Source organism: Mycteria americana, chromosome 1 (assembly GCF_035582795.1).
Source record: "Mycteria americana isolate JAX WOST 10 ecotype Jacksonville Zoo and Gardens chromosome 1, USCA_MyAme_1.0, whole genome shotgun sequence".
Taxonomy (NCBI): domain Eukaryota; kingdom Metazoa; phylum Chordata; class Aves; order Ciconiiformes; family Ciconiidae; genus Mycteria; species Mycteria americana.
The window spans coordinates 206,699,100-206,720,880 of record NC_134365.1 but is presented as its reverse complement, the minus strand read 5'-3'; the positions used below and the strand labels follow the sequence as shown (position 1 = coordinate 206,720,880).

At 35.5% G+C, this 21,781-nt stretch overlaps 1 protein-coding gene across 4 annotated transcripts in view; it reads left to right on the top strand.

Annotated features, from left to right (window-relative positions):
* DYNC2H1 (dynein cytoplasmic 2 heavy chain 1) overlaps positions 1 to 21,781 on the top strand; it is a 186,797-nt gene that overhangs the window by 50,528 nt on the left and 114,488 nt on the right. For all 4 annotated transcript variants that reach the window (XM_075491022.1, XM_075491021.1, XM_075491020.1 and 1 more), the window contains 16 exons: positions 746 to 848; positions 2,370 to 2,537; positions 2,668 to 2,792; positions 3,943 to 4,191; positions 4,993 to 5,101; positions 6,134 to 6,247; positions 7,076 to 7,218; positions 9,298 to 9,379; positions 10,705 to 10,859; positions 12,572 to 12,709; positions 15,136 to 15,249; positions 18,022 to 18,182; positions 18,348 to 18,471; positions 19,237 to 19,358; positions 20,056 to 20,142; positions 21,443 to 21,569. In XM_075491022.1, coding sequence (XP_075347137.1) covers positions 746 to 848; positions 2,370 to 2,537; positions 2,668 to 2,792; positions 3,943 to 4,191; positions 4,993 to 5,101; positions 6,134 to 6,247; positions 7,076 to 7,218; positions 9,298 to 9,379; positions 10,705 to 10,859; positions 12,572 to 12,709; positions 15,136 to 15,249; positions 18,022 to 18,182; positions 18,348 to 18,471; positions 19,237 to 19,358; positions 20,056 to 20,142; positions 21,443 to 21,569 — 2,121 coding nt within the window. The remainder of the gene's footprint in view (positions 1 to 745; positions 849 to 2,369; positions 2,538 to 2,667; positions 2,793 to 3,942; positions 4,192 to 4,992; positions 5,102 to 6,133; positions 6,248 to 7,075; positions 7,219 to 9,297; positions 9,380 to 10,704; positions 10,860 to 12,571; positions 12,710 to 15,135; positions 15,250 to 18,021; positions 18,183 to 18,347; positions 18,472 to 19,236; positions 19,359 to 20,055; positions 20,143 to 21,442; positions 21,570 to 21,781) is intronic.

Genomic DNA, 21,781 nt, shown 5'->3' with positions numbered 1-21,781 from the left:
AACACTTAAGTACTTGCTTTTCTTAATCATGTACATAGCCTTACTGGGGTAGAGATACTGTGGGGATGTAAGCACTTACTGTATGTTCCAAGAGTGTATGCATGTCCCCATCTAGACAGAACCATGATACAAAACCAATCTTTATGATTGGAATGCAGGTATAGTCACTGGCTAGCATGCACCAGTTAGCAGGGATTTCATATGATATTACCAATGTATTATGAGAAATCTCAGTTTAAATCTCATCACACAAGGACCGAATAACTGATGAAGGCAGTTATTCTATGAATTAAAGGTAGAGTTGTAAATTCAAATATCCTTTTTGGGGGAAGAGTTAGTATTTCTATAAGGCTTTTGTAATGACTAAGTGTTACTGATTTAGGTAGTTTTTCATTACATTTTTATATTTCCATTGCATTTTATATTTGATACTGCTTAAAAAAAAAGTGCGTTTTGTCTAATAATACTGCATTAACAGTCCTAGGTGACATATGCAGTTGTTGTTTGCATCAAAAGTGGTACAGAAGACAGGTTCTAATTATGAGAAAATCTTTCGTGCTCAGAAAACAAGATTTAAACCATTCGTCTCTGCACTTTCAAAAAACCCTAAAGAGTGCATTAATAAAATATCTAAATATGTAGTCCTAATACAAAACTAATTTATCTGGTATTTTAGAAAAATACAAAGCTACACTTCCAAGTGCTTTACCTTTTAAAACATCCCTCCCTCCCATTCTGTTTTTAGGTACGAGCAAAATTTACAGTTGATGATCACAGTCATTACCTTTTTACACCATGTATTCTTACTCAGTGGGTTCTTGGTTTATTGAGATACAATTTAGCAGGTGGTAAGTCCCTTATTTGTTTTTCATTTATAGAGCAGTTCTAAAATGGCCTAAATTATTATTGATGTCAGTCTTACTGTTGACTTCACATGCAACTAATTCACCTATGGTACTCTTTCTAAACTGTGAACTGTCTGTTACTCCGTAGAGGGAAAAAAATGCTTATCAGTTCATTCCATAACAAGTAAACAAGTTTAAAACAATCAATGATGTTTTAAAATATGTGTGGGAGCTATTTATAGACCAAGGGAAATTAGTAGGTTGGTTTTGCATTTTCTACTATGGGAACTTGAAGTGTACCCCCTACTCCCCACCATTTTTTTTCTGGTTTTTGGGGGTTCTGGGTTGGGTTTTTTTCTGAGCATGTGTCTTGTATTCTGGATTCCCAGAGGCTTGCCTCTCATGCTTCTCTTTTTATACTTGGTTGTATTAACCTGGTGAGGTGACTGTGGAACTACAACTGATACACGTTATCTATGACCTACTTAACAAAAGAAGAATATGACCACCCTTAAGCATATAGAAACATCTAGAAAACTCTCTTATCTGTATAAAAGTTTACAAATATCTATATAAGAGCCTAAATATTCTCACAGTTTGGGAATGCTTGATAATTACAGTCTAGTCTCAAAGTTCTTTCCTTAACTTTGGAAATGGTGAAATTTGGAAAGGTATTTAATTTTGTGTGCTTTTCCAAATAGATAGCATAGGCTTCTTCCTAATATTGTTTTTGTCATTGAAATTGCTATTATTACTAGATCATGAGCAATTATTCCTTATTGTGTTTTAGCTCTTACGTTAATTAAAGGGTTACACAGAGGGCTGCTTAAAGAGTGTAAAAGTGCTAAGACTGTTATGCTCGTATTCCATTTATTTTCTGGGATCATCAAGTGGTATAAATGTAGCCTGAATGAGGTCAGAAAAGCTACACTGACAGTCAATGAATGGGTCATCTCAGCCTGTTTAGGGACTCCACTGTTGTATCTGAAGGTGACATATGCATATGCTTTTTCAGTGATGAGCAATATGGCATGTCATTTACTGATCTCAAATTCTTTCTTACTTTTGTGAAGAATATTGAATCTTTGTATTCTCTCGAGTGGCATTTTATAATACAGACTGTTTTGGGTATTTATTGTTATTTTTGTATTTACTATCAACCTTTCTCTTCCCCTTTAAAATAGTCTCCTGGCTTTTTTTGTTTTCATTGCCTGGAATGTTGTCTTTTAATTTTTACTTTGTGTGCAACACCTTATTCATTTTCATTAGAATGCTGGCACTAAACTGGAGAACTTGTTTTAACAGAATAAGTTTCATTTTATCTTGTAATGAAGTATAAAGATACTATTAAAAAGCACTTCATAATGTTTACTTTTTTTCTCTTATTTCTTCCTTATTGATGCTTTCCTGCTGGTATGTAATTTCACTTATTCATTTTCAATCTCATATTTTGAAATGGAAAATTTGAGAAACGCAAAATTTATTATAAGTATATAAAGCTAAATCTCTCCTTAAATTTTGTAGGATCATCAATACAAACTGTAGACTACGTATTGGAAATTGTTGCTTACGAAGCACGTCGTTTGTTCCGTGACAAAATTGTTGGCATGAAAGAACTCCATATATTTGATAATGTTTTGATGAAAGTGTTTCAAGGTGATTGGGGCTTAGATGTTCTGGACAATGTGACAGGTAAACCATTTGAGGCGTACTATACAAACTTGAAATATTTGTTTAGGAACTGCCTAATCAAATCAGTCTGATCAGCTCAGCGTATGAGCTGAGCATCTAAACTTTCGAATGTTTCCTTTTATTTTCACAGATATCTTCTATGTAACTTGGGGAGTTTGTCAAGAGGCATTCATCACACCAGGACAGGCACTACCACCACATGGGAGGCCACTTGGCAGACTAAACTCAACAGACCTGAAAGATATTATTCAAAAAGTGAGAGAAGATTAAAGAATATACACAGCAAGGATTCACAGCAATTATTCTAGACATTTTTTAATGGAAGTAACACGCGAGCACCAGGTTTAGGGTGGGGTCTGCTGCTTGTTTGAGGAATCATCTTTTGCATTTGGTCAAGTGAGGGAAGGTTTGTGATGCTCTGTGGCAGGCAGTAGGAAGTGTCATGTAGCGAGGTTCTTTTAACAAGAAGGCATCAGTCACATTTGCTGGTGATTTACAACAGTTTGATGAACAACATTTTGAGAAACATTGTTGTGCATATATGTTTGGGTTTTGCTTGAGTACCAGAGTGTTTTATTAAATGTTTACGTTCTGAATTTGTGATTTGCTTATGTAACTTTTATCTGAACAAATGCAAATGGATTGTTTGGAGATTTGGCATGCTTTTAAACAGTAAAGTACAAAAAATGAGCTTGGTGAGGAAATGCAAACATGTTAACTCTGCTAGGCTGACTGATTTTCAGGATGAGAGCTTTGAGATCATCTCCCCTTATTAGTAGTGTTTGATGAACTGCTCTTGTAGATAGGAAACTACTCCCTCTCCTTTATTGCCAACTTGTCGCCAATAGACTATATGGGAAGTGATGAAATTCAATAGCCTCAGTAATCAGAGAGTTTGGATTTTTTTCTGACTACACAATTACATTGGGCTTCAAAGATGAGGCTTTATTAAGGATAATGGGGCCAGAATTTAATTTTAGGGTCTGTTATTATGTGTGTTTCAATAGGAAATTCCATAATCTGCAATTATGCAGCAATTAGCTGCCTAAAACACTCTTCTAAGTTATGCCAATATTAATTAATCTGTAGTCAGGGACACAGCTCAGACTTTATTCTGGTCCATTATTTAATTTTACTTAATTCAGTGGTAGATTTCTATTTCAATATATTAAAGAATTCTAGGGTATCCCAGTGCTGGGGGTAATGTGATCTGCTCATTACTGGTAAAGGGTATGCAAGGTATCTAAATTCTGTCACATAAATAATTTATTTGTAATGGATCCCAATGTGGTCCCTTAAGCTTTCAAGCCCTTCTTTTCCAAACTTTTAAACGTTGGATGCTTTCGTATCTTACTGCTTTTATTTATTATTAGTGAATACATTTCATTTTTTTCTTTTTTAATAGGGTATTATTCATTATGGGCGAGACAAAAAAGAGATAAAGGTTTTACTGTTCCAAGAAGTCCTCAGTTACATTTCTAAAGTGGACAGAGTGCTAAGTTTTCCTGGAGGATCACTTCTTTTGGCAGGACGGAGTGGTGTAGGTCGTCGAACCGTTACCTCTTTAGTTAGTCATATGCATGGAGCTGTTTTGATTACTCCCAAAATTTCCAGAGACTATCAGCTGAAGCAGTTCAAAAATGATCTTAAATATGTAAGTCACTCAGTGTCTTCCATTTTGTCGTGTTGTAGATGTGTACTAAAAAAAAAAAAGAATATGGGAATTTTGAAGGACACAAAAGTGTTGTGTGAAGAGATATTTTAAGAAAAGCAAACTGTCAACAGTCTAAATGAAACAAGTAGATTTTTAGAAGTTCTCAGTGTTTAGATGTGCATACTGTTCTTTATAGTAATTATCTGAAACTCTACTTTTTTGAATACCAGAGCTGGTTTTATGTGTTGTGGACTTCATAAATTCTAGGTTTACGTTAATATTGGAAAGGTTTTTTCCATGTATATATTTTCATATTTGTATATATTTTCATATTCTGTCTCTGCTATGGTCTGCCAGTTAATAGGGTAGTAGCTGAATCAAGTAAAATTTTTGTGATTGATGAAAGTGTACATATTATCTAAAAACAAATGCAAACCTTGAATCAGGAGTTTCCCAGTACCTTCAGCAATGCTAAAGAAAATTGTAGAGCTAAGCCCACACAAAAGAACGATACAACTCTACAATTGAATCACATCTGGGACATAAATATACTCTATGAAAGAGTCTGTTTTAATTATTTTTTTATTACCAAGCTGTACATCTAGGTAGATGTACATCTAGGTTCTTTATATTTGATATCTCATATAACCGAATCACCTAGTAATCTTTTGTAAATATATAACAGTTTAGGTGCTGTGGAGAAAATATGTATGAATATATAATCAAGGAAAGATTATAATTCTCTTAGGAACAATACATATATTCCGTATACTGAGATTTAAATGTCTTCCCTGCTTCTAGGTGATGGAGCTTGCAGGCATTGAAGGACAGCAGGTGGTACTGCTGCTCGAAGACTATCAGTTTGTTCATTCCACGTTCCTTGAGATGATCAACAGTTTACTGTCTTCAGGTGAGACAAGACCAAAAAGACTATGGTGCTACCTTTACCACACAGAGTTAGCTTAATGAGGCAGAATTAGATGATGTTTTCTAACTTTATGTCCATAGCAGAAGTGTTAGTTAGCTTTCTACACTGTTTTGGCTAAAGTGCTTGTGCATGAGAAACTGACCTGAAGTTCACTTAGCTATCCTTTAACCTACCCTACAGTACGGGTGCTTTCAATTCCTCAAAGTTGCACGTTAAGTAACTTATTTCAAAGGAGTTCTTTATAACAGTGTAACAACAAAATAATAATGTATTCTACTCTACAGCTTCCCTTTTCTAATAAAATTCAAAATTGAGAGGTGTCCCAATGTTTTACTAGATTGTATAGACTGAGTCCTTTACTTAAATGAACACCAGCAAAGTCCACTTTTCTGAAGGTAATGAGATGATAAATAATAATAACAAATAACAAAAGGGACTTTATTTTGTTATCTAGCTTTGTTCCTCGATTAGACAGATCATTGAAGGACTGAGTCTAACTTACTAAATGTTTTTTGGAACTGCAGTAGTTTAAGAGCTGATTGATAAGAGCACCAGATTTTCCTCTCTCTCGGGTGCAAATCGGAGTCTCCTTACAGTATTAGATTCTCGTCATCCCGTGTTAAACCTCTGAGGACTTAAATGTGTGAGGACCTAGATAACTGTTCTCTTTCTTTTTTCTGTTTTCTGGTGTATGACGAAGTCTGGTTTGATTTGGTTTGTATGCAGTATTGGATCACTGTCTTTGGGTATATTTGCCTGAGTTTTTGAAGAATATATCGGTAATATTAACAAACTACTCTGTTTAAGTTAAATGGAATCACTGTGATTTGGTTTGTTGTTTTCATGATATCATGAAAAGAATGATGAAGTACATGGGAAGATACTCATGTAAGTATGGAGGCAAGTACTGCCATACTCAAATTCTCTATACAGAGAATTCAAGGGAAACCTTCAAAAGAATTTGAAGAATTATAGTGTATTTGATCTGACATTTTAAATTTATTCTTCAAATAGGAGAAGTTCCTGGGCTATATAAAATAGAAGAATTAGAACCATTGCTGTCTCCTCTGAAGGATCAAGCTTCACAAGATGGATTTACAGGACCAATTTTCAACTATTTCACATACCGTATGTGAACAGAATTATAATTTATTACAAGGTTACGAAAGTGGTGTAATAATGGACAAATAATTTCTAACATGGTCCTTATTTTGTGAGCATTTTTAACTTTCAGTTAGTTATTAAAAACCAGGCAGGAATAATGGTTACAGTGTGATATGTGAGGGCACAGAATCCTCAGCTTAAAATTAATTCTTCTATCTGAAATTTTGTATCCATGACTGTTCTACAAATCTGTTATGAAATCTGCTGTTGAAAGTAATTAGAAGGAAGAAAGCTTTTGTCCCCATCCTTTTCTGGCTTGTTTAGCTTATATATCTAGTAACAGAGTTTTCTTCTATTTGTCAATTATACCTACAAATCACTTCTGAGTAATCATAAGCAAGTTTACAGATAGGTTTCTTAATTATTTGTGTTTCTTCCTTAGACCAACAAGAAGATTAAATAGTTTACAGATAAATAGAAGAGTGTGACTGAAAGAATACAGATATTGGCAGTCATACTCAAGGGCCCTGGAACTACTTCTAATTGGTTCTTTTGGTCTATATTGATTGGAATGAGAAGTGGTGGTATCCATTTAAATACTGTCAGCTCTTCTAAATTAAAAAAACACACTGTAATATACGTAATGAGAATCCATGATATTAAATTTATTTATTTAAGTTCTGTTTATAAAAGTTCCTGCCCTAGTGTGATGTGGTGTAATAGTATACTTTTTCAGAAATTACCTTGTGATAAGTATTTGAAGGACAGTAAATGATTTGTATTTGCAATAAATCTACCATCATGTAGTCAAATTGTTATCTACTAAATATTTAATATGTTGCATTTTCTTAGGGATCCAGCAAAATTTGCATGTTGTCTTGGTCATGGATTCTACCAATTTAAATTTCACAATAAACTGTGAAAGTAATCCAGCACTGTACAAGAAGTGTCAGGTTTTGTGGATGGAAACCTGGTCAGAAAACAGTATGAAAAAGGTAAATTGCATTAATTAAAAACTGATTTGTTTAAATGAGTATCTCAAAAAATAACTGAGCTTTGGTGAGTAAGATCAAAATATGTAAAGTTGTGAAGGAATAATTGCCACTATGCTTATTTAATCCATTTGTGCAGTCCTACAAAGACAGAAAATTCTGCAGTTAAGTAATATTAGTTAAGCAATATTAGTAACAGTAATTAGTAATAACAGATAAGTAATGTTAGCATTATTGTTTTACCAGTAACATTATGTTTTGTTCTCTTTGTGGGCTGACTTGAACAAAATGCTGACTACTATGACTCTGATCAAACACAGCATTTAAGAACAAAGTACATCTAGACTGCAAGCAAAATGTTAATGTCAACTATGCTGATGATATCTGCTGTTACTAGTATGCCTGAAAGCTAGTTTGAAAATAAATTTGCTAAGTGTATATGAGCTGCTATAGCTCTAAGATTGCATTGTAAACCTTATATTATTCTTGAATCTTTGTTAAGTGTTTTGCTTGATGGAACAGAGTCAGTGTGTTCTTTTTAGGATCAAAATCTGCTTATTTCAGGATGTTTACAGTATAAGTTTGAGAAAGATATATATTACTTCTATATGTTCAGATTGCCAAATGCAGTACCCTGATAGGGGCAAGTCTGCCAAAGCTTCACAGCCCCAACTTGAACCAGTGGTGAAGCTGAGCATGTGTTCACGGTAGGCACATACACAAACGTACATATACAGCACATATATACATGTGATTGGCCACACAGAACAACACAAACAGAAACCCTCAGCACAAACACAAACAGCACCGTTGGCATCATCCTGTTCCCCTCTCTTGAGTGATCGCAGTGAAGGTCCATTAGTGGGAAATACGTGCATGTGCAGAATGTGGATCCCCCTGATAGCCGGGCATAGACACACAACCCCTCCAGTAGTCGTCTCTGGATCTCCCGGTGTCCCTAGTTGCTGGCATCTGGATGTACAAGCTCCTGAGGCCGCAGCCCCGTTCCAGCTGCTGGTACAGACTGCCTCACTATGCACGCATGCATGCACACACACAGACACACACACACACACTCTGGATCCTTCCAGTAACTGTGCTTAGACACGCAGTCCATCTGGTAGCTGGCCTTGGATCTAGGATCTCCCCATTGTGTCCTGAACGGGCACATACGCATACACGTACTCACACACACAGGCACACAGACACATGCAGCCAGGTCTTATTTGACTCCCAGTCTCCACAGTCTCTCAGGTATTTGGCCTGGACCTTTTAGTCCCTCTGGCAGCCAACTCCTGTGGGTGCCTCACCAACCCATAGTAAGTCTTGCGCAATCTGAAATGCTCTTCCACTGCATCCCATAATGTGCCCAAGCCTCCTATGCAGTAACCCCCTCAGTCTAGCCTGTGAGGTAATCTGGCCTCTCCCATTGACTCATCATGACTGGTTTCACACCTGGACCACAGAGTTGGTCACTCTCCTGGGAGAGCCATGGGAGCAGCTGGTGCAGAGTGTCCATTTCTGCTTGGGTTACTGGGGATCCTCCACCTGCCATTGCGCCTCAGTTTCAATGGCAGGTTGTCCTGAAAGTTCTTTTTGGCAAAAATGTTTGGACCAGCTCTGTCCACAGTTAAAAAATGTTTTTCAGAGTATTTTCATTTTCACTTCCGTGGGGATTTTTTTAAGAGAAGTCTTATCATTTAGTTGTATGCCAGAACCTTTGAATATACTTTGTTTACTTTTACCATTGTACTTAAGACTGTCTGATTTCTTTTTGAGTTGTATATCATTTTACATCGTTGACATTGTGTTATTGTAGGAGTCCTCTGAGAATTAGTTGTTTTTTCTTAGAGCCAGCAAAAGGTCCTCTGCTTGAGACAACAGGAAGTTATCAGTTATAGGGCAAGGCAGAATTGATCTTTTTAATGCTATAAATATTCTGTAAATATACTTATTCTCAATAAAGCTATCATATTCAGTCTTTTCAAATGAAAAACTAGATTAAAGGTTTGGGGTTTTTATTTTAACTCATATTTTCGTTGTTCGTAATTTTCATACAAAAAATAATGTTCATTTTTTTAGATACCTGAAATGCTTCTGTGTGATTCAGATGAACAAGAAAAGACTGGAAAAACACATAAGGAACTTCAGAAAAAACATTCAGGTAATATTTAGGTGGACCCATTAGTTATTATTGCTTATTATTATGCCTGTGTTGGACATAGATAATAGCACAGGTACTTTGAGTACATTTTTGCCAGCATATTCATAGACTTCAGTATTGTTCACATGGCAGGCATTTTGCGGAAGGGAACATTAGTCTGGAACATACATCCTGGCTAATCAAACCCAGTCTCTTCTGTCACAAGCAATCACTGCGTATATTCAATTTTATAAAGCGATTAAGCTGCATCTTGTTTTGTTTTGTTCTGTGTCTTCCTTCTATGTGGACGTTCTTTCACAACCTCAAAATTCGATGTTTTGAGAGTTTTTCTGCTTTCCAGTCTATATGTTTTCATTATTCTTGTCCTAGACCTGTTCATTTTACTTTAATAATTCTTTATCTCAAATAATTTTACTTTCTTGTAAGCAATGCCCCTTTTTCAGAATAATTTGTTTTTATAGTAAAACTTCAAATATAACCATTTTAAAAATAGGGTATCAAACATAATCTAGGAGACCAGTGCCAGCACTCATTTGCATGATACTAATTTTAGCCACTTTTTATAAAGCATTAGTCTAAGTAACACTTAGAAGTCATGGAGCCAACAGAGTATAAAATGGTAAGTGGTTTGCTTGGGTTTTCTTGTTTTGTATTGCTTTTTAATAGGCATTCCAGCCCATCAGAATGATGGCCAAACATAGGATTTGGTGTTCATGCTACCATCCATCTTTATCCTAGATCTTGCCTCTATGCCTCAGTACTTATTAAAGGCATTCATTTATATGTAGATAAGTTTTAGCAATTTTTTTCTTTTGTAGGGTAATACAATTTATTTTATAGTATCCTTGGGGTTCTTTTGAGAAACTGTTCAACAAACTGAAGGACCTGGAATGTTCAGAATAACCTTTTAGTCTACCTGTCATCAGAGACAAGGGAGAAGACAAAAACACTTGGGCTTCCTTTCTAAAAAAGTCCATGTATTTTCAAATTCAATTTCTGTGGAAATAAAGTTTCTTTTATTTCCCTCCATGATCTGCAATTAGCCCTCCATAATCTGCAATTAATTTTGCCTTCTTTTCCAAATATCAATGAAATATTTTACAGCTTTGAAACAATTTCAATATATTTCTTTCTGAAGAATATGTATTTCAAATGTAATTACATGTTGTTTCCCTGAGAGTACTTTGAAAAAAGTATATTCTTTGTAATATTTTGAATGTCCTTAATTCATGTCTCAAAAATTATGTTCTATTGTTCTTCCTTAGTTATTTTAATGTGAAATAAGAATGAGTATATTATTAACTCTGTAATAAATTGTTGTACAGGTGATTCTGATTTTCTGAAGTCATTTCTGGCAATTCATGAATCATGTAAAATGTATGGAGCAACGCCTGGCAGGTATATGACATTCCTTCATCTGTACAGTACCATCAATAGCAGTAAAAGAAGAGAGCTGATAAAAAGGCAGAACCACTTGCAGGTATGTATTTAAAACATTTTTAACATATGGCTTTTTAAAATAGTCACACATTTGGAAATGCCTTGTGTATTAATGGGCTGTAGCTGCTAATGTGGTTGTGTGGGGCATCCTCTGTTGGCATATGCCCATGCTGTGGTTTCAGGAGAGGAATAGTATGAATCTTAATGCACATCTCTCTTTAAATGCCTCAAAGAGTGAAGAGCGGTTTCTTGTTTTCATTAATATTTTCCCTCAAGAATGTATCAGACTGGGTATGTTTTCTTGGAAGAGTAAAAAATACTTGAAAGCACTTTAAATTTTTTCACCCATATGTATTGGAATTGTGTTGCAAACAACCCATCATCTTTCCATCAATTCAAGTCCTGCCTCTGCTTGTATGAATTTTCCCTATGTAGATGCATATTCCATCCCTTTCCTTATATCTCTACAGCAACTTCCTGCTTTGTGTGATTCTTGCATCCTTCTAGTTCAACAAGCTGTTATCTCTAAGTCATAGTGCTCTTGCGTAGATTGGCCAACGTTCCCTTTGTTGTGATTTTCTCTCATTTTGTGTTTTGGAATTGATTTCGAATTCCATTTCCACACATCAAACCTTTACACAGTTCTAGACCAAATGCAGTTCATCTCACAGATGTCGCTTTACTCCTGTTCTGTATGCATCACATGCTTATTTATGAAACCCATTTGTTATCCTTCCAGTCATAATCCCCCCTCCGCCCCCCCCCCGTATATTTCTAGAAAGATCTGTATGATCCTTTAGGACATGTAACTTTTGGCTTTACCCTTCTCCCTTCCCCCCTTTCAGCTCCTTTTCCCAGTGACCCTTGCTGCTATTCTGAAACCACACTTGCAAAGCTGTATTTCTTCTTAAAGCATCTGTCAAAAACAAATTACTTCCTTGCCTTGTATTCTACATTGTTTTTATTCTGCCTGCCAATATCTTTCCGTCATTGTAGTAAGCAATTTAAGAAGATTTAGGTTTGTAATGATAGATACTGCTTTTTTATTTATTTAGAAAGTAGCTGTGGTTTGTTTGTGACAAATACTAATTTACTTGTTAAATGCTCTGCTTAAATAAAACTAATCATTTACATGAAAATTAGAGATGTGTATCCTAAATCAAAACATCTTCCAGGTAATATTTTTTTTCAAATATATGTTGAAATAATTCTGTTACCTGATTACCCTGGATAAATAATTTAGAAAATGTGAATAAAGAAAATAGTTAATCTTAAGTATAATTGAGGCTTTGTTTTATGTCATTTATGTTCTTTAGAGAATGTACAAATATGTAGAAATAGGATAACCTAGTTTCTTTCAATTTGTTTAATTTTTGTAGATTTAGGTTTAAAGGAGATATAATTATATGGAGTCAATATCAGTTAACTGAAATGCTATTGAATTAGTGAGAAAAAGATTATGTACTAGTTGCTGTTCCATTAAAAGTTTGTTATTTTGAGCATTTTGTTTTCAGCTTTTTGATGTAGTAATAGATCTTACAGCGACACATCTAGAAGTGTCCAATCTCATTTTTGGGTTAAATAATACTAAGGAAATGTAAATAATATCAAGAAAATGTGGAACATAAATTAAAAAAATTAAGAATATTTGTCTACATCGCTCTTAGTTTGCGCATACTATTTATAACCAACCTTAATTTAAATCTCTTTAAAATTCATTGCTAAATAACTGCGTCTTATAAACTTTTATAGGCAGGTGTTTCAAAGCTGAATGAAGCTAAAGCCCTGGTAGATGAACTGAACAGAAAAGCTGGAGAACAAAGTATTTTACTCAAAATGAAGCAGGATGAGGCTGATGCTGCCCTTCAAGAAATTACAGTATCTATGCAGGTGTTGTATACGGTCACATCAAAAGTGAAAAATAAGAGATGCTTTTCTGTTTTTCGTCTCCATAAGTGCCTGTGCTTTGTATTCTTTTCAAGGGTTACAAAACCTGATGCTTTTACAAGAATTTGCCTAAGGGAATGCATGAGCCCTGGCGCTTGAATAAATTTGCAACAGGACAAGAGGATCATATAATTTAAATCATATTTAAACTGATTGAGTATGAAGAAATCAGTGCAACTTTTGCACCCGAGTAGTATTTACTGCTGTAGTTTAGTCTGAAAGTTTTCCTAGAACTTCATAAATCCAAAATGATCCATTTTATAATGTTTGTTACAGATAGGAACTTTCAACAAAATACTGACAAGTAGCACTATTTTAAGTAACAAATACCAGGAATTAAATTTGTGGACTATTAGAAAGGATGTATTTCATGAAGTCCAGTCCTCTGAACTTAACCTCAAAGAAGGTTAAATAATACCTCTGTGTTCATCACTCCTTGAATTTTTATTCTTCAGCTCAGAGGTAGACCTTCTGGTTTTTGAGGACATAATTTTCTTTAATAGTGTTTTCTCAGTTAAGTAAATAATTGTGCAGAAAATAGATCTCTACATTGATACTTCCAGAAATCATAAATGTAGGATAAGCCATAATGAATCTGCTGTCACTGCACTGTTTGTTTTGTCACTGGTTTAGTCTGATTGGTCTGAAGCAAACTTAAATAAAGTTTAAGTTTGATTCAATGACAATGACTCAATGACAAAGACATTCTCTGTATGCAGTAGCGTAGGTGCCTGCTCTTTCAAACCATTTGTTTCACAGCGTGCATTACTTCCCATTTTTGTAAGTCTACTTTTGTTGGCAATTTTTAATACTTTTACCCTCTGTCTGCCTACTGTACATGAATTTGAATAGTGATGATTGGCTTGGCATGTTCACCACTGGCCTCAAAGAATTTATTATGCCATTTTCCTTGATATCTGTTTTAAGTCTGTGCTGTTGTCCAGTAGAGTTACAGGTTGTATCGGTAGCACATATTACATTGTAGGAAAAAATCAAAGAATAGGCCAAAAGCAATGAAACGTGACGGGCGCACTGACATCAGAAAAATTGCAGTAAAATTCTGATTATTTAGATTAGCATAAAGTATAGGTGCCCTCTAACATTTTAATGTCACTTCAAATGTTCTAGTTTATGTAAGAGAGAGGGCTCTAATACATACAGAATCTTTTAATCTTCTTTCAGAGCAAGGCTTTTGACCTACAACAGAATTTTGGGGTTTTCTTATTCAGAGCTATCATTCAGTACATGTACATTTGCATGAAATATCTAAGCTAGTTTTATGGAGTTAATGTTTTATGGATTTGAATGTAATCTTCAATGACATGCTGGTCTATAGTTTGGGTTAAGTGCTCAGAAAGATTATTAATAATCTCAATGTTTTCTCTGCTTATATACATCTGTTACCTTCTGCTACAAGTTCAACTGAGCTCGATGATTGCTTGTTATAATAATGTGTTATATACTGGAAAATATATAAAAAAGTAAACTCTGGCTTTTTTGTCTTTTATCTTTTAGGTGAACTGAGCCTAGAATATTAGTCTTTTATTTTATGCATTTATCCTCAGTTATTTATTTTGTAAATGGTATTGGTAGTTGCTGGGTTTTTTTTGTTTTGTTTTTTTTTTTTTTGTTAACTTCAGGATATGTAAAGTCCTTTTTATTGTAAGTATCGAAGTGCTTAGGAGTCCTGGAGATGGCTAATAACTACTGTCTGCTGTATGGTAGGCACAGTACAAATCCAGGAAAAAAACAGATGTGAACCCAAATAGTTTACAATATACGTGTAGGACATAAGACAGGTATCCTTACAGACAGATGGGTGCAAATTTACAAGTAAATAATGTATTAGTATTTTTAGACTAATAGGCTGTAGTTCCAACACAACTGCTGCTTTTATGAACATTATAGAAAAGGAGAATTTTAATGGTGTCAAGAAACAGAAATGTGAGCAGCTACAAAGACAATGGCAGGAAGATATTACTTTCAAATGTAGTAAGAACGTTACAGAGGCTGTCACTCTTATCCTTTTAGAGGAGGACTGACATCTTTGTAAGGAATGGAAAATCAGAGGCAAGGAGAAAAAAGGTCATAATGAGTCTCAAAAATAGAGGTACAGATCTTGTCTGTGGTAAAGAAAGGGAAGGAGACACAGTAAAAGCAAAAGATGCTTATTCCATATAGTTTAGTTACATAAGTATAAGCTTAAGGCCAATGCTTATGTATTTTTTTGAATCAACCTGTCTAGTATCAAATATTCTCAGATATTTTATTGTAGTTGGTATTGTGCAAATTATATTATAGTCAAGACTAAGATCTAAAGGAGTAAAATCTGTGTAAATTTGAAAACTAACAGTATTCATTTTTTACAGAGTGCTAGTGAGCAAAAAACAGAAATGGAAAAAATAAAACACCGGATAGCAGAAGAGGCTGCAGAAATAGAAGAAAGAAAAAGAAAAATTGAAGATGAACTAAAAGAGGTCCAGGTAAGAGCTGATAAGGAAAAGTAATATTTTGCAGTCTGATTTTCTTTTACTTACTCCAGACCTGCTGTGCAAAATGGTTCTGCAAAATTTATCCCTGCATTTCTTAAAATTTCCTCTAAATTATTTTGATATTAAAACTTTTATGCATTAGAAAACAGTATCCTATTTGCTAGATTTAGATTGTAATTTGGCATTTGTGTTCTATTCGATCTTAATTACAGGGAGAATTTTCAGGCCAAATCTTACCTCCAGTTGCTATTTCTATGCTGCCATGATGTACAGCTGGGTTCTGCAGATTTTATGGAATGTTTTTCAGTTACTAATATCGTATATAGACCAACTACATTACTCTGCCTTGGGCAAGCTGGTAATATCACAGGGCTTGGTACTATCAGCTGAATGGTTTCATTATCTATCACAGAATCACAGAATCACAGAATCACAGAATCATATAGGTTGGAAAAGACCTTTAAGATCATCGAGTCCAACCATAAACCTAACACTGCCAAAAACCACCACTACACCATGTCCCTAAGCACCTCATCCAAACGTCCTTTAAATACCTCCAGGGATGGCGACTCAACCACTTCCCTGGGCAGTCTGTTCCAATGCTTGATAACCCTCTCGGTGAAGAAAAATTTCCTAATATCCAGTCTAAACCTCCCCTGGCGCAACTTGAGGCCATTTCCTCTTGTCCTATCACTTGTTACCTGGGAGAAGAGACCGACCCCCACCTCTCTACAACCTCCTTTCAGGTAGTTGTAGAGAGCGATGAGGTCTCCCCTCAGCCTCCTTTTCTCCAGGCTAAACAGTCCCAGCTCCCTCAGCCGCTCCTCATAAGACTTCTGCTCCAGACCCTTCACCAGCTTCGTTGCCCTTCTCTGTACGCGCTCCAGTACCTCAATATCCCTCTTGTAGTGGGGGGCCCAAAACTGAACACAGTATTCGAGGTGCGGCCTCACCAGTGCCGAGTACAGGGGCACAATCACTTCCCTAGTCCTGCTGGCCACGCTATTTTTGATACAGGCCAGGATGCCATTGGCCTTCTTGGCCGCCTGGGCACACTGCTGGCTCATATTCAGGCGGCTGTCAACCAACACCCCCAGGTCCTTCTCTGCCAGGCAGCTTTCCAGCCACTCTTCCCCAAGCCTGTAGCGTTGCATGGGGTTGCTGTGGCCCAAGTGCAGGACCTTGCACTTGGCCTTGTTAAACCTCATACAATTCACCCCAGCCCATCGATCCAGCCTGTCCAGGTCCCTCTGCAGAGCCTGCCTACCCTCCAGCAGATCAACACTCCCACACAACTTGGTGTCGTCTGCAAACTTACTGAGAGTGCACTCGATCCCTTCGTCCAGATCATTGATAAAGATGTTAAACAGAACTGGCCCCAACACCGAGCCCTGGGGAACACCGCTTGTGACCGGCCGCCAACCGGAGTAAACTCCATTCACCACCACTCTCTGGGCCCGGCCGTCCAGCCAGTTCTTTACCCAGCGAAGAGTACACCCGTCCAAGCCATGAGCAGCCAGTTTCTCCAGGAGAATGCCGTGGGAAACCGTGTCAAAGGCTTTACTGAAGTCTAGATAGACAACATCCACAGACTTCCCCTCATCCACTAGGCGGGTCACCTTATCATAGAAGGAGATCAGGTTGGTCAAGCAGGACCTGCCTTTCCTGAACCCATGCTGGCTGGGCCTGATCCCCTGGTTATTCTCTACATGCCGTGTGATAGCACTCAGGATGATCTGCTCCATCAGCTTCCCCGGCACCGAGGTCAGGCTGACAGGCCTGTAGTTCCCCGGGTCCTCCTTCCGGCCCTTCTTGAAGATGGGTGTCACATTCGCTAATCTCCAGTCAGCAGGGACTTCCCCAGTTAGCCAGGAAATCAGTTTCAGTTTTTCAGGATATCAGTTTAATGAGAGATAATTTCCAGATATTACTAAATCCTGAAAATTATATATCCTAATGGCACTTTAGCAAACTGCTTGCTCAAGAGACCTTAGAGCCGTTATGAGTTTTTTGGGGAGATATGTGTGTTCAGTCATTGCTTTTAGTCTCTATTTTTCATCCCATCCATTTTAAAATTATACTAAAGAATAAAGGAAAAGTACAACAACTTAATTTTTTTCTTTTTAAATATCATAGGTGCCAAGGAATCATATCCTTGTATTGAAAGTGACATAGAACTACAGGATTAGGGTAAATCCCTTTCTGTGGTCTTTGATAAATATGAAGGATGTGCAAGGTGTACACAGTCTTTAATGATAATCTTTAACTTTCTTCTGTTTTCTTATCATTTTGTTGCTTTGTTGATAAGGGCAAAGGCTGTCTGGATTTGTTTAGCTACTGAAAAAATAAAGTGTTTGTGACCTGTACTTCTACGTATCTTTACAAAGATATCCTCAGGCATGCCTGTAAATAGTAGTTAGCATCATTATTAAAACATACCTGTATCACAATGAACATTTAAGCAATGAAAGAGCAAGCAAACATGATTGATACTATTATCTATATAATGGTTATGATTTAAAGTGCTGAATGAAAAGTTAGGGAATGTCAGGATTATAATATGCTGTTTTATACAGAAATATATTATCACTTAATAAACACATGGCAATTTTTTAATAACTTGTGCACATGAATATGCATTAGTGGCGGTTGGTTTGGTAATAAAATATGTAAAAAGAACAAGAAATTGTATGAAAACTGAAATGGCAAATGTTCAGTTTCTTGTCTCCTCCTCTCTTTTTTAATGCGTTTTTATGTTTTAAGCCACTGGTTAATGAAGCTAAATTAGCAGTTGGAAATATAAAGCCAGAGTCTTTGTCAGAAATCCGGTCACTACGGATGCCCCCTGACATAATCAGAGATATACTAGAAGGAGTTTTACGGCTGATGGGGATTTTTGATACATCATGGGTGAGCATGAAGAGGTGAGGATTTTATTTAAGCTTTAAACTTAAACAGTAATTTAAAATATGAAATACTTTCTATTATATTCAGGAATAACAGTGTGTGCAGATTTATTTGGTTTTATAGGGAAATAACCTCTTTAACACTTGTTTCTTCTTTACTTAGTTATTTAATTCTCTTTACAGTTTCTTGGCCAAAAGAGGCGTGAGGGAGGACATAGCAACCTTTGATGCTCGTAATATTCCAAAAGAAATACGAGAGAACGTTGAAGAACTTCTTTCTAAAAACAGACCATCTTTTGATCCGAAGGTAATTCCTGATTGCATTACATAAAATGAAAAAAGATGAAAAAAAGGAAAAAAAAAGACATGATTGTCTGATTTGCCAATGTAATTTTTAGAATGAACTTAAATTAGAGAAAAAGTGATGAATTCTGCTTACAGAATTTGTCAGTATAAAGGATAAAAGTATAGCAGATATTACTCTGTTGCATACTGCCTCTAACAGTGAGAATTTTGTTGGTGACTGAGGAGCGATGGGATGAGAAGTCATTATGCAGTCAAGTCCTCAGAGATTTCTGTCACTGGTATAAATTAGAACTCAGAGCAAGGAATTGTAACTGGCTCCTTTTGGCCTCTTCGTAGCAGTAAGAGTCTTAACAGCACACTTAATTAAAAAAAGGGGGACTAATGATGATTAAATGTATGGGTGATCTTTGAGAATTGATTTGGCAGTAGCTATAAAAAGGAATTCTTAAATACTAGTTCCTTCTTTTTAAAAGGAAAATTGTAGTTCCCTGAGAAGGAACACAGTGATAAATTATGCATTAATTTAAAACTGCTTAACTTAAGTGAAGCTTCATAGTCGTAAAGATACCCAATTTTTTTTACACAGATTGATGGCCTACGATATAATCTCTTAGTAACAATTTAAAAGATTAGTTCAGTAGAGGAGCTGACTAGTTGGCATATTTAAGTTGATAACTTGTAAATCTGTTGCAGTTATTTATCCTGTATTTATCTCATCTACATTATACTTCAAGGACTTTCTTGTAACTGTTACTGATTTTTTCAGAATGCTAAACGAGCCAGTGCTGCAGCTGCTCCATTAGCAGCTTGGGTGAATGCCAATGTCCAGTATTCCCATGTCCTAGAACGAATTCAACCTTTGGAAAAAGAAAAGGCTGGCTTGGAAGCGTAAGTTAGACACTGTTACAAAATAAATGTTCTTAATTCCAGTGGTGGTGGGTGAAACTAAAGCTGCCAAGGAGGAATTGGAGTTTATTAAAACAAAAGATATAAGAAACCGTACCTCATCCATATGTAATAAAATGTTCATACTGAGACAGAAAAAGTAAGAGTGCAATATTTTGTTTTTCCTGGAAGCTATGCCTTAGATATTTTTTGGCCAATTGCAAGTTACCTGTCTCAGCTGAAATGTGTCAGGGTGAAATGAACATCACAGACATGTTTAAAATGTATTCTGTCAGTGAAACCCATGCTATTTTATGAGATATGTAGTTCCTCTTTTTTCAGTCATGTACCAAGCATAATCAGTTTCTCCTTAGGATCAAAAAGATATGACATAGTCTTACAACCATCTATAACCTGAGGAATCTATACTGATTGTTTTGCCAGGTCTTAAAATTCTGTGTTGGAAGAACTTGTTCTGATCTTTAAGAATACATTTGAATGGGGTGTTTGGTTTCCATTTTTAAAGCTATGTGATGAGAAGTAGTCAAAACTTTTACATGTGAAAACAGATTTTTGTTCATATAAGTCACAAGAAAGAACTGTCTCTGAACTATCTATATGTAAATGACTTTCCTGTTACACTTACTCTTTTTTTTTCCTTTGGATTCATAGTCTTAAAATAAATGTTACGTTTTTGTAGTAATCTCAAGAAAACTGAAGACAGAAAAAAGAAGTTAGAAGATCTTCTAAACTCTGTTGGTCAAAAAGTATCGGAACTGAAAGATAAGTAAGTTGAATTTGTTTATTTCAAGATATAAATAAAAACATTGATGATTTTACAGTATGAATAATGAAATTTAGCTAACCAAATGTAGCTCCCTGCTCTGCAAGATATTTACATCAGAAGTAGTGATAATTAGGCTATCTATACACTCAGTGGAGATAAATAAATACTGTTAGAATACAGTTCATCTCATCGATCAGAAGAAACGCTCTTTAAAAGTACCTGCTTCTCACTACTGACTATGTTGGAAGCCTTCAGTGTAGACATTGTAGATGTCAAAGATAAGCAGTATGTAGAGGACTTTAATGTGTCCTGAGGACTTTGGAAACATTCCTATACAAGACTTTACTGATCACAGCTTGAATAAAGGCAGTTCTATTTATTTTAGGGTGGCCTACTTTTCTGACAGCTAGTTAACTATCTCCCTTTTTCTTAGCATCTCATCAAGCGCGTGACTCACAGTGGCATAAAAATTGCTGTGGTGAACCTTTATACTTTCTCCAGAATCCGAGTTCTTTAGTTTGATGTCTCTATTATGTAGTTAGTATAGGAGATACTTTACAGCCTCATATATGTGCACATTACTAAAAGTCATGTTTTGTAGTCTGCAAAAAAAATAAATTGAAGAATTCTTCTTGTCATTCAGCTATATAGTAATGTCTTAGATTGACTATATACTATATACTATATATTAAAGTTAAATATATTAATTTAAAAGGTGGATTATTAAATGCATTAGTTATTTTAATTAAATATTAATTAAGTTAATCAGATATTAAACATTATAAAATAATACCTAAACCTTACCTACTGTTTGGGGCATGTTCTTATTTTGTAGTAGTTTACAAAATAGAGTACTGTGCATTGAACTGGGGTCATCAGTGTGAATTAGCGATATTCTTCTTTAAAGGTTTCATAGATTAAATTTACCAAAAAGTTACAAATGTATAATATGGTGTTGAGCCTGCTGTTGTCCTGACTAGGTGCAGAACAAAACACAATCACTAAAATCAAGTCAGGCTGTTTAAGTAGAAGAAAGAGTGATTTTCAGACATTATGGTCTATATTGCAAATGTATTTTTAAGTTTCACCTGGGCATCTATCCAAGTTTTGTTAGTTAAAAGTCTAACAAGCTCATCTGCCAATTAGAAGCAGAAGGTATAAAACAAAATTGTAGTTTTCTTCTTCATGAACAATAGGGGAGGAATTAATGACAAATTCAGTCAATTAAGCTGCCTTGAAAATAACTGTCCATAAGTTAAGTAGTTCATGATAGCAATTACAAACAGTAGTTGTTTTACAGGTTCCAGAGTAGAACAACAGAAGCAGCAAAACTTGAAGCAGAACTAAGTAAAGCTCAGAAAACATTGAAAGCTGCAGAGGTACTGATAAATCAGCTTGATAGGGAACACGAAAGATGGATCACCCAGGTTAGTGAAAATTTTCATAAATACATCTTATAGCTGATAATTTGAAAATACAATTTTTGCACTGTTTGGAGAATATGAGTTATTGCCATTCTGCATGTCTCCTAAGTGTACATTTATTTGATTTCTCATTAGAAATAAAAGCTTTTCTTCCTTCTGAAACATCCTTTTACTTCACTGTACAAGTTAGCTTACCTATATCACATAGCTACAGA